Source organism: Rhinatrema bivittatum, chromosome 9 (assembly GCF_901001135.1).
Source record: "Rhinatrema bivittatum chromosome 9, aRhiBiv1.1, whole genome shotgun sequence".
Classification (NCBI taxonomy): domain Eukaryota; kingdom Metazoa; phylum Chordata; class Amphibia; order Gymnophiona; family Rhinatrematidae; genus Rhinatrema; species Rhinatrema bivittatum.
Genome location: NC_042623.1, coordinates 133,774,317 through 133,790,288, shown reverse-complemented (window position 1 = coordinate 133,790,288; position 15,972 = coordinate 133,774,317). Strand labels below are relative to the sequence as shown.

The 15,972-nt window shown below is 40.7% G+C and overlaps 1 protein-coding gene across 2 annotated transcripts in view; it reads left to right on the top strand.

Moving 5' to 3' along the window:
- The first annotated feature begins 1,436 nt into the window (after positions 1-1,436).
- Positions 1,437-15,972, top strand: part of PCCB (propionyl-CoA carboxylase subunit beta) — a 179,318-nt gene continuing 164,782 nt past the window's right edge. The window contains exon 1 of one of the 2 annotated variants that reach the window (XM_029616356.1): positions 1,437-1,675. In XM_029616356.1, coding sequence (XP_029472216.1) covers positions 1,478-1,675 — 198 coding nt within the window. In that variant the 5' untranslated portion in view covers positions 1,437-1,477. The remainder of the gene's footprint in view (positions 1,676-15,972) is intronic. The other variant, XM_029616355.1, reaches the window with a different exon arrangement.

Here is a 15,972-nt window from a genome sequence, read left to right as displayed (position 1 = left end):
ATTCCCATAATGGAGCCAACGTGTTGTTGGGGTAAGTCGGGCTACAAAGGGGGGTGACACCAATATGGTCCACCCGTCTCAAACCCGTGAAGAAACCAACGACCTAACAACATATTAGGGCTCACATTCAATGTCACTGGTATTAACTCTCATTGTCGTTTCAGTTCCTCTTCAGATATAAAGTGATACTTCTGCCTTCTCTTCAAAGTTGAAGTATCAAAGGGGGGAATGAAGAGGTTCAATTTCGGGACCCCCCCTGAAGTACGAAAGAGCAACTGAACATCTTCCGACTAATCATGCCAGCAGTGAAACGCACAGCCATCTTGAACATACTAATATTTGCAACGCAAATGATACGTAATGCGTAGTGACGCAGTGACATACTAATTTTTAGCGTAACATAACGTAACTCCATTTTGGAATAATACTTTGTATTGTATTAATACGAATGACAATGTAAAATGTCTAACACGTCAATTAAATGACGAAACAATAGTCTGATCTTAAGCTACACCTACTAGAGGACCACGCTAGCTAATGCTTGTTCAGCAATTTGTGAAATGTTTGTTCAGCAAAAACCAGAACGCATGTGTGAAAGATAAGAGTTGTAAAGTGCATAAAAGTTTGCTCCGGAGGGGGCGTGGCATGCAGTTGTACTGAGCCTTTGTCTTAGCTGCATCTTGCTGGCAATAAAAGTCTATCTTTACGGATCAGTTGTCTGGACCTCCTTACTGACTAAAAAGAGACGGTTACAATTGCATGTGTGTGAAGAGTGAGTGTGTGAAAAAGGGAGGAGTGTGCATGTTTGTGGAAAAGGCAGAGGAGTGTGTGTGTGCGAGTGCATGTATGTGTACGTGGATGTGAGTGCATGTATGTGTGTGGATGAGAGAGGTGTGTGAGCATGAGCATGCATGTATGAGTGAACATGTGATTGTGCTAGTGAGTTTGCTGCTATCACCTCCCCCCCCCCCCCCCCCCCCCCCATGCTCAACAGTTTCAGAGTGACATGAAATCAAAAGTTCCCAAGTATGAACACGAAAACTTCCTCCTGGAATAGGGTAATTCCACATCTCTGTAGAGTGGTGGGGCAGAGGGGGAAGAGGCAGAGTGATCTTAAATCTTTCCAGATTTATAACCTAGTCCTTGATACACCTACTGAAAAATCTTTCTTTGGCCTTCAAATTCACTCACTGGTGTGGTAAATCTCATCCTTTGGATGGACCACCCCAGATGTTTCTATATTATGTATGGATGATGCATATGTGAACTGACTTTAATAATAAGAAAAAGTAAAGTATCAAAGAGGATCTGACCACAGGATAGCCTTGTTAAAAACATGCAGACGCCCGCAGATTCTAAACACTACAATTCCCAGCATGCTCTTCCACTTCCGGGAAATTTAAACTCGCTGCGTGCAGCAAGCGTAGATATAATATTTGGCACAAACTTTGTATTTGCCTCGGTCAGAGGCAGGAAAATGATGGCGGCGGTGCGGACTGGTGTTAGGCTGTGGTGGGTTGCGAAGGACAATAGGTCTTTCCGGAAACTGTATTTGCGGCCTGCCCTGCGTTTTTATTCTCTCAGCTCGTTGACTGTGCAAGAACGCATAGAGAGAAAGCGGAAAGCAGCGCTGGTTGGCGGCGGCCAGGCGCGAATAGATGCACAGCACAAGCGGGTGAGTGCGGTTCAGCGTACATTGTGACGTTGCCACCTCCCTCATAATGATGGAGGTGAACTCTGATTGGTGGATACTTTCCTTATGTTCCCGTTCTTGTTTCATTGGTAATAATGGAGAGTTGCACGGAATAGGATTAGAGTTAGGAAACGGCTGTGTGTGGGATCAGAGTTCTGGTATGATTGGGGAAGATTTGTGACGAGTTGGATTAGAGCTGGGGTAGGAGGAAGGCTCTGAGTGCAGGCACGGAACTGTGTTGGGAGCTGGGACGGCCTCTTGGTAGGGCGAACTAAGCGATCGTCTAGGGCACCTCTGGCATGGTCCATTGGAAAAGTCAGCCAGTGGGCCAGGCAGCCGCAGCAGCGCTGGCTGAGTGTGAACCAGGTGCAGGAAAGGCAACTCGGGCAATGCTACTTATAGCGTCAACCCCTTTAAAGCAGCAGATGTTGTAAGGTCATTAACATTAAAATTGCTGCCTGGTTGTGTGCATTTGGGTAAGAATATAGTGATAGGAGTATACTACCGTCCACCTGGACAAAATGGTCAGACAGATGATGAAATCAGGGTGTACCTCATCCATCCCCATGGACTTGCCCACATTCAGTTTTCCTAGCTCTTCTCATACAGTCTCTTCTGTACGAGCTAGGGTGTCTAGCCCATTTCCTTCTACGATCTTATCAACCAGCAATGGTCCTTCTTCAGGGACAACTTTAGTGAACACAGAACTGAAGTATTTGTTTAATATTTCTGCCATTTCCTTGTCTCTCTCTGCACATTGCTCCTAGTCTCCTTTTAATTTCATTATACCATTTCAGGCTTTCCTTCTTTCTCTTATATATATGAAAAATGTTTTGCCATCTCTTGGCCAATCCTTTCTTCTGCTTGACCCTTTTGCTTTTCTGATTTCTTTCTTTGTCTCCCTCAGTTTCACCAGGTATTGATCCCTGTGTTCCTCTTTTTGGGAACCTTATACTTCTTGAACACTGATCTTTTTGCCTTTATTTTTTCAGCCACCTCCTTTGAGAATCAAATCGGTTTCTCTTTCCTTGAGCTTTTGTTTACTTTTCTAACATATAGATTTGTTGCCTTTGTAATAGCTCCTTTTAATTTAGCCCACTGTTATTCCATCCCTCTCACCCATTTTGTCAAAGTCCGTACGTTTGAAATTAAAAACTCGGGTCTTCGTGTGATGACTTTAAGGTCAATAATATTCAGCTAGCCATATCCAGGTGAAATTTATCTGGCAACCTCATCTGCCTGAATGTCTGGTCTAAAGTTACCTGGACAAAGTTGTATAAATAATCTCAGGACTGACATTTACCTGGACAGAGTTTATTTCTCGTTTCTTATATACCGCTCATCACATACGAGACCTGGCCAGAGCGGTTTGCAATAAAATCCAATAAGAACACAATGAATGTATACAAATTCCAAAACAGATAAAAACAAAATACATAACATTCAAATGAAATAAAAAATATACTTTGATCCCAACTATGTATAGTGTACTCAATTTAAGTTTGCCCCAGGCTAAGATGGAAAGAGCCAGGTTTTTACCTAAAGCTAAGGAAATTCTGCTCTACTCACCTCCAATGGAGACGAATTCCACAACTCTGGACCACTAACTGAGAGCATCCTTTTCCTATTTGAGGCTTTACATACATCTCATCTTGATGGAACTCGGGTACTGTTGTCCAGGCAGCACTGCCTAGACCAGTGGTTCTCAGCCAGTGTGTCATCAAGGGGTGTCACCAAAAATTTGACATAGCAAGCCTATGCTTTCTATAATAGCCACATGTGCTTGGTGCTTGAGGAGAATGCAGAGTAAGAGCTGGTACTTAAAATTCCTCATCATCACTTCCTGTTGATGCTTTCCCCTCAACCCTGGCAATCACTGCCACTACCACTCCAAGACATAAATGTTGCAGGCGTGCTGTATCCTGCCCCGCCTTCCCGTCCTACCTCCTCCTCGCCCCCGCTTCTTGGAGTTTCAGTTTTTCTCCGTATGCTTGCTTATAATTTATGGCCTTTTATTCTGTATGAGATAAGAGTCAGTTTCCGTTCTGTATGTTTGACAGAGGTGAGGGATTCTGCTAACTAGAATGTAGATTCTGTGTAGGAACGTAGAGCAGTCTGGCTAGTTTTGTTTTTTCATTAACAGCTTTAGGAAGCAGATAAAAGCAGATAAAAACCTGGCTATTCGAACAGGCTTTTAGCCTGAATAGTTGACCCCGTTTTCCATAGTAGTACAGAGACACTAGGAGAGGAGGGAGAGGAGAGTCTAAGAGGGAAGGAGGGGAGATGGGTGGGTAGATGGATGGGTGGAGGGAAGGGGGGGTACCTGGGAAGATGTGGCAGAATTGTTGGGATTTGAAAGGGTTTAGTTTAATATATTTTTAGTCAGCTAGCTTTTGGTTTTAATGTATTTTAGTCATGTACCATGTTTTGTTTTTAGTATATATGTGTTTGAAGGTTGCTACTGCAACTTCAATCAATGTAAACCGCCTTGAAATGAACTTGAAAGCCGGTATATAAGATTGAATGAATGAATAAATAAATAAATAAATAAATATTTGCAGTCTTGCTTTTTCATAGGTGAGGTAGTTGCTGTTCAAGTCCTGGGTGTTAGTGTTATTGTGGTATGGTTGGTATGCTATATAATTTCTAAATTCCCTTTTAGAGAGTCTTCATGTTATTTTACAAAGTGGCTGGCAGGGAAGGGATTTTGAAGTACTATTACTGAGGGGCTATCAGAATTTGAATATATATTTTTGTATAGTGAGTTGAAGGGGGAATTTTCTAACTCTGTATAAACTCCAGAAGAGGTCAGAACTTTGAGGTTGATAGTGAAATGTATGAGGGTTTATCTGTATTGAAAAACTGTGTGCTGCATATGCATATCAGTCCCAGATTTCTCACTGATGCAGTAAGCAAAAATGAAAATTTTAGTGAAAAAAATATTTAATGATAATTTATAAGCAGTTATTGAAATTAAAGAATGTTATCTTTCTTTTGCATCATTCAATAATAAAATATCAGCAATTTGTGCCCAGGGCATCATTTGCCCTAGAGCTATCCCTGGAAGGGAGTAGGGCTTTAAGTGCAGAGATATAAAAACAGCATTAAAAATTATAAGGGATCTTAGAAGGAGGAGCCTAGGGAAGAATATCAGAAAGAAGCACAGAAAATAGGTTGGCAAGTGAAAGAAAAGATAGCTAAGGAGATAAAGCAAAATGAGGATTTTTTTTTAGGTGTGTCTATGAAAGGAAGGGGAAAGGTGGAATTACAAGACTGAGATGAGCCAGGAAAAATACATGGAAGGGGACAAGGAACCTGATTCTTCCTGTCACTATATACTGAAGAAGGGGTTGTAGGACTACTGGTTTTGTAAAGGGACATTTGGTAGTGGAAAGGAGGCCACATCGTTTACAGAGGTGAATGGAACTAGAAAAACTGAAAATGCACAAAGTTATGGGACCAGATGGGATATATTTTAATACCATGGAAGAGAGGTTCTGGGAGGTCTTTTTAAAGACTTGTTCAATAGGACCCTTAGGACTGGAGAAGGACAGATGTAAATGTGGGAGGAAGTTGGAAATTGCAGGTTGCTTTGGCTGTCTTTGGTGCTAGGAAAATTAATGGAGACACTTCTGAAGGAAAGTCTAGGAAGCATCTTAAATCCAGTGGCTTGCAGGGTAGATGAAGTGTCATGGTAAATGGAGCTTATCCTGAAGAGAGAGAGGTGAATGGTGCAGTGCCTCTTGGATCAGTTCTGGGCCAGTTCTGGTCAATATCTTTGTGTGGGAATTTTATTTTTCCTGTGGATGATATGTGCATCAGAGTGGGAACATGAGGGAATAGATGTTAGGACCAGTGATAGAGAAAAAGCTCAATTCATGGTTGACTACTTGGCAACTAAGTTTCAGTATTAAAAAAAAAAAAATGTAGAGTTATTTATTTGGGATGCAGAGGGATGAGTTAATAATATCCACAGAACAGGAAAGAGACCTTGGGGTAATTTTGTTGGATGACTTTTTTTCTTTGTTATATTGATAAACAAAAGTAATGTCATTCAATAAATGAGTAATGGGGATTTTAAAAAGGAAAAGTGAAAAGTAAAAAGTCATGGGATAGGTGGCGATGTCCTTTCGTGGATTGCAAACTGGCTAAAAGATAGGAAACAGAGAGTAGGATTAAATGGACAATTTTCTCAGTGGAAGAGAGTGGACAGTGGAGTACCTCAGGGATCTGTATTGGGACCCTTACTTTTCAATATATTTATAAATGATCTGGAAAGAAATAAGACGAGTGAGATAATCAAATTTGCAGATGACACAAAATTGTTCAGAGTAGCTAAATCACAAGCAGATTGTGATAAATTGCAGGAAGACCTTGTGAGACTGGAAAATTGGGCATCCAAATGGCAGATGAAATTTAATGTGGATAAGTGCAAGGTGATGCATATAGGGAAAAATAACCCATGCTATAATTACACAATGTTGGGTTCCATATTAGGTGCTACAACCCAAGAAAGAGATATAGGCGTCATAGTGGATAACACATTGAAATCGTCGGTTCAGTGTGCTGCGGCAGTCAAAAAAGCAAACAGAATGTTGGGAATTATTAGAAAGGGAATGGTGAATAAAACGGAAAATGTCATAATGCCTCTGTATTGCTCCATGGTGAGACCGCACCTTGAATGTACAATTCTGGTCGCCGCATCTTAAAAAAGATATAATTGCGATAGAGAAGGTACAGAGAAGGGCTACCAAAATGATAAGGGGAATGGAACAGCTCCCCTATGAGGAAAGACTAAAGAGGTTAGGACTTTTCAGCTTGGAGAAGAGACTACTGAGGGGGGATATGATAGAGGTGTTTAAAATCATGAGAGGTCTAGAACAGGTAGATGTGAATCGGTTATTTACTCTTTCGGATAGTAGAAAGACTAGGGGGCACTCCATGAAGTTAGCATGGGGCACTTTTAAAACTAATCGGAGAAAGTTCTTTTTTTACTCAACGCACAATTAAACTCTGGAATTCGTTGCCAGAGGATGTGGTTAGTGCAGTTAGTATAGCTGTGTTTAAAAAAGGATTGGATAAGTTCTTGGAGGAGAAGTCCATTACCTGCTATTTAGTTCACCTAGAGAATAGCCACTGCCATTAGCAATGGTAACATGGAATAGACTTAGTTTTTGGGTACTTGCCAGGTTCTTGTGGCCTGGATTGGCCACTGTTGGAAACAGGATGCTGGGTTTGATGGACCCTTGGTCTGACCCAGTATGGCATTTTCTTATTTTCTTAAATGAAAAAAGGGCTCATCAAATGGGCTCATCATTTTTCCTTTTTTTAATTTTTTTAAATATGGTACTATTAAGTTATACCATCTCCCCCTTTTTTCCTTAACTGAAGTCTTCCTGTGTTCAGGGCTTAGGAAACTTTTTTTTTGTATGCTTTGCAACCTTATACAAGTTAGTTTGAAGAAGTACAATTATAAGTGCAATTAAAATATATATATATATGCTCATTGGAAAACGCATATCCAGTTCAGGTCAAAGGTAACAAGTGTTACATGTGTAATTATCTCCTCCCAAGTTGTTTCTAGAAGGGCAGAGAGATTCAGATTTTCTGAAGAAATTGCTGTCCTGTGACGCTTTCCCCCTCGTGTCTGTTTAAAGGGAGGAAGGTGAATAAATAGAACCTGGAGATAGGTGGCATAATCTCATGGGGGGGGGGGGAGGGAACAGAATTTGCAGCAAATATTTTTTAACATATCCAATAATGATTTAGAAAATATAGAAAATGTAAGTTCCTTCTATGGATGACATTGTCAAAATTCTCCAATTTATTGTGCAGCAAAAGGTTGTCCCTTTTTGCCTGTTATAAAGATAATCCTAGTTGCACAACTCTGAAGGTGCACTTTTACTTTTCTCAAAATTTTCTTTTCTGAGAAGGTACATAATTTGGTGACCATTCCTAACCAAGAGGACTCAATGTGAGAGACTAGACCAAATCTTAAGAAAAACTATCTCGGGAGTGGCAGAAAGTTTTCAAACCACCAGGTTCCCTGGAACAGGTTTCGCACTTTCAGCGGAATTTCTGGGACCTCGAAGGCTGTATCCTTTGAAGTGCCCCCCCATCTGCAGAGCCAACATCTGGTCATACGATAGCATGGGCAATCCATGTCTCTCCAGAGAGGCTCTCTGCTTCAGTGGAGAGTGATAGAGCTTGTCCTTGGCCTCTTCTCTCTATTCTGTCTGTTTATTCCACCACACTCACCTGGAGCATGTGCCATAGTTGCCTCTTCAGTCTCCATTCTGTGTGAGTGGCTGTGATCAGGTGAGGGGGGGAGGTGCAATCTTTCCACGGATGTTAAGGCTCTGGGATGCTGAAGAATAAGTTGTAGGTTCTTCCCAATCTGCTCACCCATTCCAAAAGTCTCATCCCCACTACTTGTCAGATGAAGAAATTTGTAGGACTTGATGTAGACTGAAGATACCATCAAGCAATCTTTTTTTTTGGCTTTCTATTTGCCCATAGCCTCCTCAATAAAGTAACTGTTAGAAGAAGGAGTGAAAAGAACCTTTCAAAATTTGGGGGGAGCTCTAGTGCTAGTTAGTGTCTGTCTGCCATCTTGACTCCCTTGCCCCAAAACCAATGATATCTAGCAAAACTGTGTGGCAAGGCAGTGGTCAGAGCCAGAGGGATGCTATGATGCTTAGGGAAAGGCATTCATAGTAGAAAAAGAAAAGATTTCATTGTACAGGTTGTTGGTAAGATCTCACCGGAAGCATTGTCCTAATTTGGAGATTGTATCTCTTGAAGGATATAGATAAGAGTAGAGCACTTCAAAGAAAGGTTGCCAGAATGGTCCAGAATCTGCATCAGAAGCCCTATGAAATGAGGCTTAAGAACATAACTATACTATAGAGGAGAGGAGAGACAGAGGAGACATGGTAGAGGAATTCAGGTAGTTAAAAGGGATCAATAGTGCACAAGAAGCAAACCTTTTTCAATGGAAAGAAAGTTCTAGAACAAGAGGATCATTATATGAGGCTCTGATGGGATAGTCTCAAAACAATATCAGGAGACATTTTTACAGAAAGAGTGGCAAATGTGTGCAAGACCCTACTGGAGGGTGGCGTACAGAAATTATGTACAGTGGTGAAGGCTAAAATGGTAACAGACTTAGAAGACAGAGGGGGATCCTTAGTTGCAAAAAGTGATGAGAGAGTGCAAGAATTAGCAGCTGGATCTGTCTGGCAGGTTGCCATTGTAAAACCTCTTGTTTTTACACCTGAACCCTTATTGGGATGCAGAGGCATTTAAAACTTTCTCTACCTTATGGTCTCACAGATTGATTATTTTAAGCTCTTTTTATTGGACTTCCAACTAGGCTTATTAGCAAGTTTCAGTGGTTCTAAAACATGGCAGCAGAAGCTGTTCTGGGGAGCCCACTGTGGAAGAGGGCAATTCCTATGTTCTTTCATTTACACTGGCTGCCTGTTTCACTAAGAATCAAGTTTAAAGTCCTGATCATGACCTTTTGCTGTCTGAGGGATCAAGGCTCAGCTTCTCTTTCAAAGATTTTGAATTAAATATGTTCCAAGTCCAAAATCTGAGGTCCTCCCAAGCGGCTTTCTTTTAAACATGTTGTCCAAAACTTTGTTTAACCTAGTGTAAAGCAAGAGCTTTTTCCACGGCTGCTCCAACTTTATGGACCAGCCTTCCCTGAGAGCACAGATTGGAGACTATCTAATTTTTCAAAAGAAACTAAAACTGTTTTTGTTTCTAGCATGCTGAGGCATGATGACCCTTACCTAAACAATTCAGAATATGTGGGTTGTAAAGACTGATTTGGATTCTGACCATCTAGTCTTAGTTGGAGATTTTCAGATTTTGTTTTTTTTTTCCATTGACGAGCAGGGCTGTGGATGATGTCATCTGACCATGCGCTCAATGCAAAAATACAACAGTATCAATTTTACATCACGCAGTACCTGCATCAGTGCTTGAAGTCCCTGAAGCCCTACCTGGCCTCCACCTCCGGATGCAGGCCCACTGCTGCTGTATTATGACCTGGAGGAGGGGTTGAGGCATCTTTTTTACATACCATCTATGAGGCTTCAAGACATCCGCCCATACTTTGGCAGGGGTGATGGCATGGTTGCGTGCCAGTGCCATTCAGGAGAGTGTACTGGAAAAGCTAGCGGACCTCCCATGCGAGGGCGATAACTTGTTCGGGGACAAAGCTGTGGGAGATGGTCTCCCAGTTAAAGGAGCAAAACGTGGCTGTCCTATTGCTGGCATCTCCAGACCAGCAATCCTTGGGTAGGAAATTCTACCCCAGCTTTTGAAGGAGTTATTACCAATGGTGCCTTTACAGACCATACCCAGTCTAGTGTCCATCAACCTTCCAGCAGCAGCAGCCCTGTCACAGGCCGAGGGGCCAGCGACAACAGAGCCGCTGCAGAACAACCACCCAAAGCCTCAGTCTACCGTGAATAACTACAGTATGTTTTGGATTATTCTTCCCTATATGCATCATTTTATACTTGTCCACATTAAATTTCATTTGCCATTTAGATGTCCAGTCTCCCAGATTTGCAAGGTTGTTTTACAATTCCTCAGAATCATCTTGTAATTGAAGTAGTTAGAACAATTTTATGTCCTCTTCAAATTTGATAACCTCCCTCATCACTCTCTTTTCCAGATAATTTATAAATATAATAAAAGGCACTGGTTTCAGTACAGATCAGCACGCCATCATTTACCTTTATCCATTGAGAGAAATGACCATTCAGTCTGCCTGTTTCCTATCTATTAACCAATTACCAAGCCACAATAGAGGATTGCCTCCTATCCCATGACTTTTTAATTTCCTGTTGAGCCGCTCATGAAGGACTTTGTCAAACACCTTTTGAAAATCCAAATATACTAATATCAACTGGCCCTTCCCTTGCTCACATGTTTTATTAACTGCTTAAAAAAAAAATCCAACAGATTTGAAAGACTATTTCTTTTTCCTAAATTCATGTTGGCTTTGCCCCATTAATCTTAGTCTTTCTAGATGGCAAATGATTTATTTCTTCAGAATAGCTTCTATTATTTTGCCTGGTACTGATATTAAGCTCACTGGTCTGTAGTTTTCCACATCACACCTAGAAAGCTTTTTAAAAATAGGCATTACTTTGGCCACCCTCCAGTCCTCAGGTACCGTGGCTGATTTGAATGAAAAGTTAGATATTAGTAGTAATACTTCTACAGTTTCATTTCTTTAGTACTTTCAGAATTCTGGGATGTATGCCATCTGAACCTGGTGAGTTTTTACTCTTTAGTTGTCAGTTTGCTCTATTACATCTTCCTGCTTCACCATGATTTGCTTCAATTCCCCTGAATAATCGCCCAGATGTGTTTGTGGTACTCCTCTAGTACTGGAGTTGACTACCCCTGATATAGAATGTATTTCTCTCTTTTCTAAAGCTTTTCCAAGCTCTGTTTGCCAACCACTTGCTCTAATTGAGTAAAATTATAGAAAAATATGATCACTCCTAAAAAGTGTTGTACCTGTTTTTAACTTTCTGAAAATTGCTCTTGTGGAACAGAATCAGAGATTACCTTTATTCTGACAGTGTTATCCTACTGGCCTAGCAATACGGTGCTGTACACTGCTAAGGGTTAACTTAGAAACAAATTACGGTAAAATTAGTTCACAAATGAACCTTATGATAGTCAGTGTCTCCTAGGCAGAGACACAGCTACTGACACAGATGTGATTATAGGTAAGATATATTTTTTCTAGTAATACCTCAGAACTTAAAAGGGAGCTATGAAGATGCCTTTGCTATCAAAGGCAAGAGATGGAAAGTCTCTCCCTAGGAGCTCTTAGAAGAGCACCTGGGTCTGCAGTTATGGGACCTTCCCACTTTTCATCTGTGCCAAAACCTGTGTGCTGTTTATGAGCTAGAGTCGGGTCCTGCACCTGCACAGCAGGGAAAATTCCAGCAACTAAGGTCCCTCTGCGGTTTCTGCTTTGCTCAGAACTTAGGGCTGACCTTGGGTCATGAGGTCAGCCCTTCTGAGCCTAGGCACACACACCTGGAAAGTCCCCAGTAACCATGTGATCGCCATGTACCACCATTGTATTGTTGTTCTATATAAGCATTGTGCTAAGTAACATGTCAGACAAACTTGTGTTGTCTCCACATATACATACGTCTGTCCAGCAAATAAAGCCTTACCCTCAGGCTGGGGGAAAATCTCAAAGGGGCCCTCCACACCCTCAATGTGGGTAAAGATTTGTGGTGGTCTGCATTGTAGTACTTTTACCTGAATTAAGAAGCGTTATATCCAGGATTGTGTTTAGGTTGGGGAGGAAAGGTATGCATGGAGATGGCCTGATTTCCCTATAGAATTCTACCTGCATAAAAAGCAGGTGCAAGTGACAGCAAGTTTACTTACTATGAACGGGGTTCCTCTGTCGACAGCAGGATGAATTAGCGATAATATGTGAGGGGACAGTATCAGATGACACTGAATAGACCATTCTCTACTGAGCATGTAGGGGAATCCTCATGCGAGTGCTGCCTTGTGAGAGCCCCCTTGAGTCCATTTCCAGAGCTGAGCTTTCGCTGATTAGTCTACTCTGCAGGAAAAAGTGTGGCTACTAAGCATGGCTAATTCATCCTGCTGTCTATGGAGAACCCAGTTTACGGTAAACAAACTTACTTTCTCCATCAACAAGAAGGGCTGCATTAGCTATGGTTTAAGGGGAGCCCCGATCTGAGGGTTGCCTAGTGGAGCACTTACTGAAACAACACGATGACAACCCTTGCCCCTGTGGAGAGCCGACTACTAATAAAACAGGTACTACAGGACTGCTTGTCCAAATTTGCTGTTATTTCTTGAACAGTTGTTGAGAGGATAGTGGGATGTGAAAGTGTGCATAGATGACAGTCACAGCCTTGCAGATGTCTCTGATAGGGATTGCTTTTAGATGGGTACAGAAGCTGCTGTTGCTTGCACTTGATGAGCTTTGATTTTGCCTGTAATCTGAAGCCCAGCCAGAACATAATCATGTTCCATGTACTCCGTTAGCCAGTTGGACAGAGTCTGCTTCGCTACTGTTTTCCCCCAGTCTGTTTATCCTAAGAGATATCCGATCGAACCCGGTCACAAAATAGAGGTGAAACAACAAAAGTATAATAAAGAATATGCCTCCATAGATTTGTTTTTATTATATGAGTGTTTGACTATGTCCTGCCCCTATCAAGAGGGGAGGGTTATAAATACTTTTAAATAAATACATTATAAATTTATAGACCAGGGGTAGCCAACTCCAGTCCTCGAGAGTCACAAACAGACCAGGTTTTCAAGATATCCACAATCAATAGGCATGAGAGATGTTTGCATACAATGGAGGCAGTGCATGCCAATCTAGCTTGTGCATATTCATTTGGACATCCTGAAAACTAGACCTGTTTGTAGCTCCTGAGGGTTGGTGTTGGCCACCCCTATTATAGACAATCATAATAGGCACTACTGGCCTAATCAGCCTTCAGATTGCCTTATATATAATCATATGGGCATGACTTAGTCCATTTTTTTTTTTTTTTTAAGGATTTTCGATTAAAATATTTGAGTACTTATGCATCACCCTTTCCAGATTAAAAAAAAATCACAAAGAGTGATGTACAAAACTTAACATATAATACAATAACATATTATAAATATATTACATAGAATCCAACATAAAAACCTCACATGAAATCATCACAAAACAAAATTAAAACACTCTTGCCATAGCTTACTATAAACCGCTAGATCTCTTATCTCTTTTCTGACAACTCAGTAATGTCCACAGCTGTTATTCACTGACATGGATCCATGTTTTATTTAGGATCTGCATCAGGGGGGCAAGTGCATTGTTCAGCTCAAAGGTCTGAAAGAGCTAACAGCTCCATAATCTTTTACCATCACTTGACAATGACCACATTTGGGTCTTAGTAACTGGTGTTTCTATATAAAAGAAAATGTAGTATGATTTGACATGACTAATCCAAAATATTAAAAACAATTTGTAAATCTGCATTTTGTCTCACTTAGTCTGTCAGCATCTTTGTTATAAACCTGAACACCATAAGGTGATCTTTACTGTTTATTTATCTATTTTGTTAAATTTATTTTATATTCCACTTTTCAGCACTTCAAAGTGGATTGCATTCAGGGCTCACATTCTAAGTTGGTACCTGAGGCAACAGAAGATAAAGTGACTTGCCCAAGGTCACAAAAAGTGGCAGTGGGATCTGAACCTTGGTATGCGTAGTTCAAAGCTTGCTGCTCTAACTACTAGGCTACTCCTCCACGCCACTGGAAGGAAACGCTGGATGTCTTCAATTTAAAACTAAAGCTAAATAATAGAGTACAATCCTACCTCAAGATTAAGTCCATGTAGGACTATCGTATTTAAATAAAAAATCCAAAATTATCTCTCATGCAGCTGATGCTGGTGCTTATTATTCCTTGGGGGAAGGGGAATATGGTCAATAATGCCCCACTTCAGGCTCTTAAACTCATGTCCTTTATCTAGGCAATATTGCACAATTGGCACAGTTTTTTGTTGTCATGCAACTTCTGTGTTTAACCAATTGTGTTTTAATTTGCCTTTTTGTCCTTCCAATATATATTTTTTGACATGAACAAATTATAAAGTAGATCACAAAGGAGGACATGCAGTTGGTAAAATGATGAAATTGAATAGTCTTATCAGAGCGAGGATCCCACCAACTAACACTAGTGATGGTTTGTGCACAAAACCGCCACATTTTGCTTGACCTTTTAGGTGCTACACTATCAGTAACCAAAATTGCAGGTTAGGAGAATACGACACCAGGGCTTGCAGTTTGCTAACCTTTCTTGTCTACGTGATAGCCACTAGGAATATAACTTTTCATCTCCAGGTACTTCAGCAACACCCAATCTAAAGGCTCAAAAGAATGTTTAATCAGCTGCGCAAGAACTACATTGAGATCCCATGGAAATGCCTGTTTAGTTAGTAGAGTTTTGTGTGCCATAATCTTTGCCTACATTTAGTGACCAGTGGATGAATGGCTGTTCATAGACTTGGAGAAGTCTATGAACTTGAAGAGAGAAGAGGTATCGAAATAGGTCCCTAGCAGGGCAATCTGACATTCACAGATGAGGTTTGGCACCAGATAAAAAGCCTCTAAATGAGTATGATCTCTGGGATGATGGTTTCCTTAAGGAAATCACAACATAACCTCTTTGGGCATGCCTACAAATAAATCACCAAGCACTCAAATTCTATGTTGTTAGGTTGAGATAAAGAAGCTTCATGTGCTGCACCTCCCTCTCTTCCTGGATCAGCAAAGGTGGCCAGGTCCCTTGCAGGACTGTTGAGTTGGATGTTGAACTAGATTTATTTATTTTTATTTATTTATTTAAATGCTTTTAAAATATACCGACATTCATAGGACATATCATGCCGGTTTACAATCAACATTGAAAAAGCGTGAAGAAGAAATTACAAATAACAGGGAGGGGGAAGGGGAGCAGGATTGGAAAAAGGAGAGGATGGGGGCCAGGTGACAGCAAGCGCAGAAGTTGCGGGAAGAAAAAAAAGGTAGTAAAGTGTAAAGAGAGAGAGAAAAAATAGGAACTGTGTTAACAACTGAGATAGTATTTACAAATTTACAAAATTAACATTTCCATACGAGGCATTCACGGGTTTGCAGGTGGGGGGGATAGGGAGGCGGCAGGAGGGGGGTTTAGGTCTGATTGGAGACAGGGTATGCTTGTAAGAACAGCCAGGTTTTGATGCCTTTTTTGAAGTTGGGTAAGGAAGGTTCAAGGCGAAGAGACATGGGTAATGATAAGGGAACCATGATAAGGTTCCCTTATCATGGTTATCATGATAATGATAAGGGAACCTTATCATTATCATGATAACCATGATAAGGTTATGATAATCATTATCATTATCATAACCTTATTATCATGATAATTATCATGATAATGATTATCTTGATAATCATGATAATCATTATCATTATCATAACCTTATTATCATGATAATTATCATGATAATGATTATCTTGATAATCATGATAATCATTATCATTATCATGGTTACCATGATAATGATAAGGGAAGAGACATGGGTAATAGATAAGGGAACCATGCCCATCTTGAAATGTCAGGTTATACTATAAATCTAAACACTCTCTCCATGCCATGTCCTGCCTAATTGAATGCCTTCTCTTTGTACTGTATTTATTTTA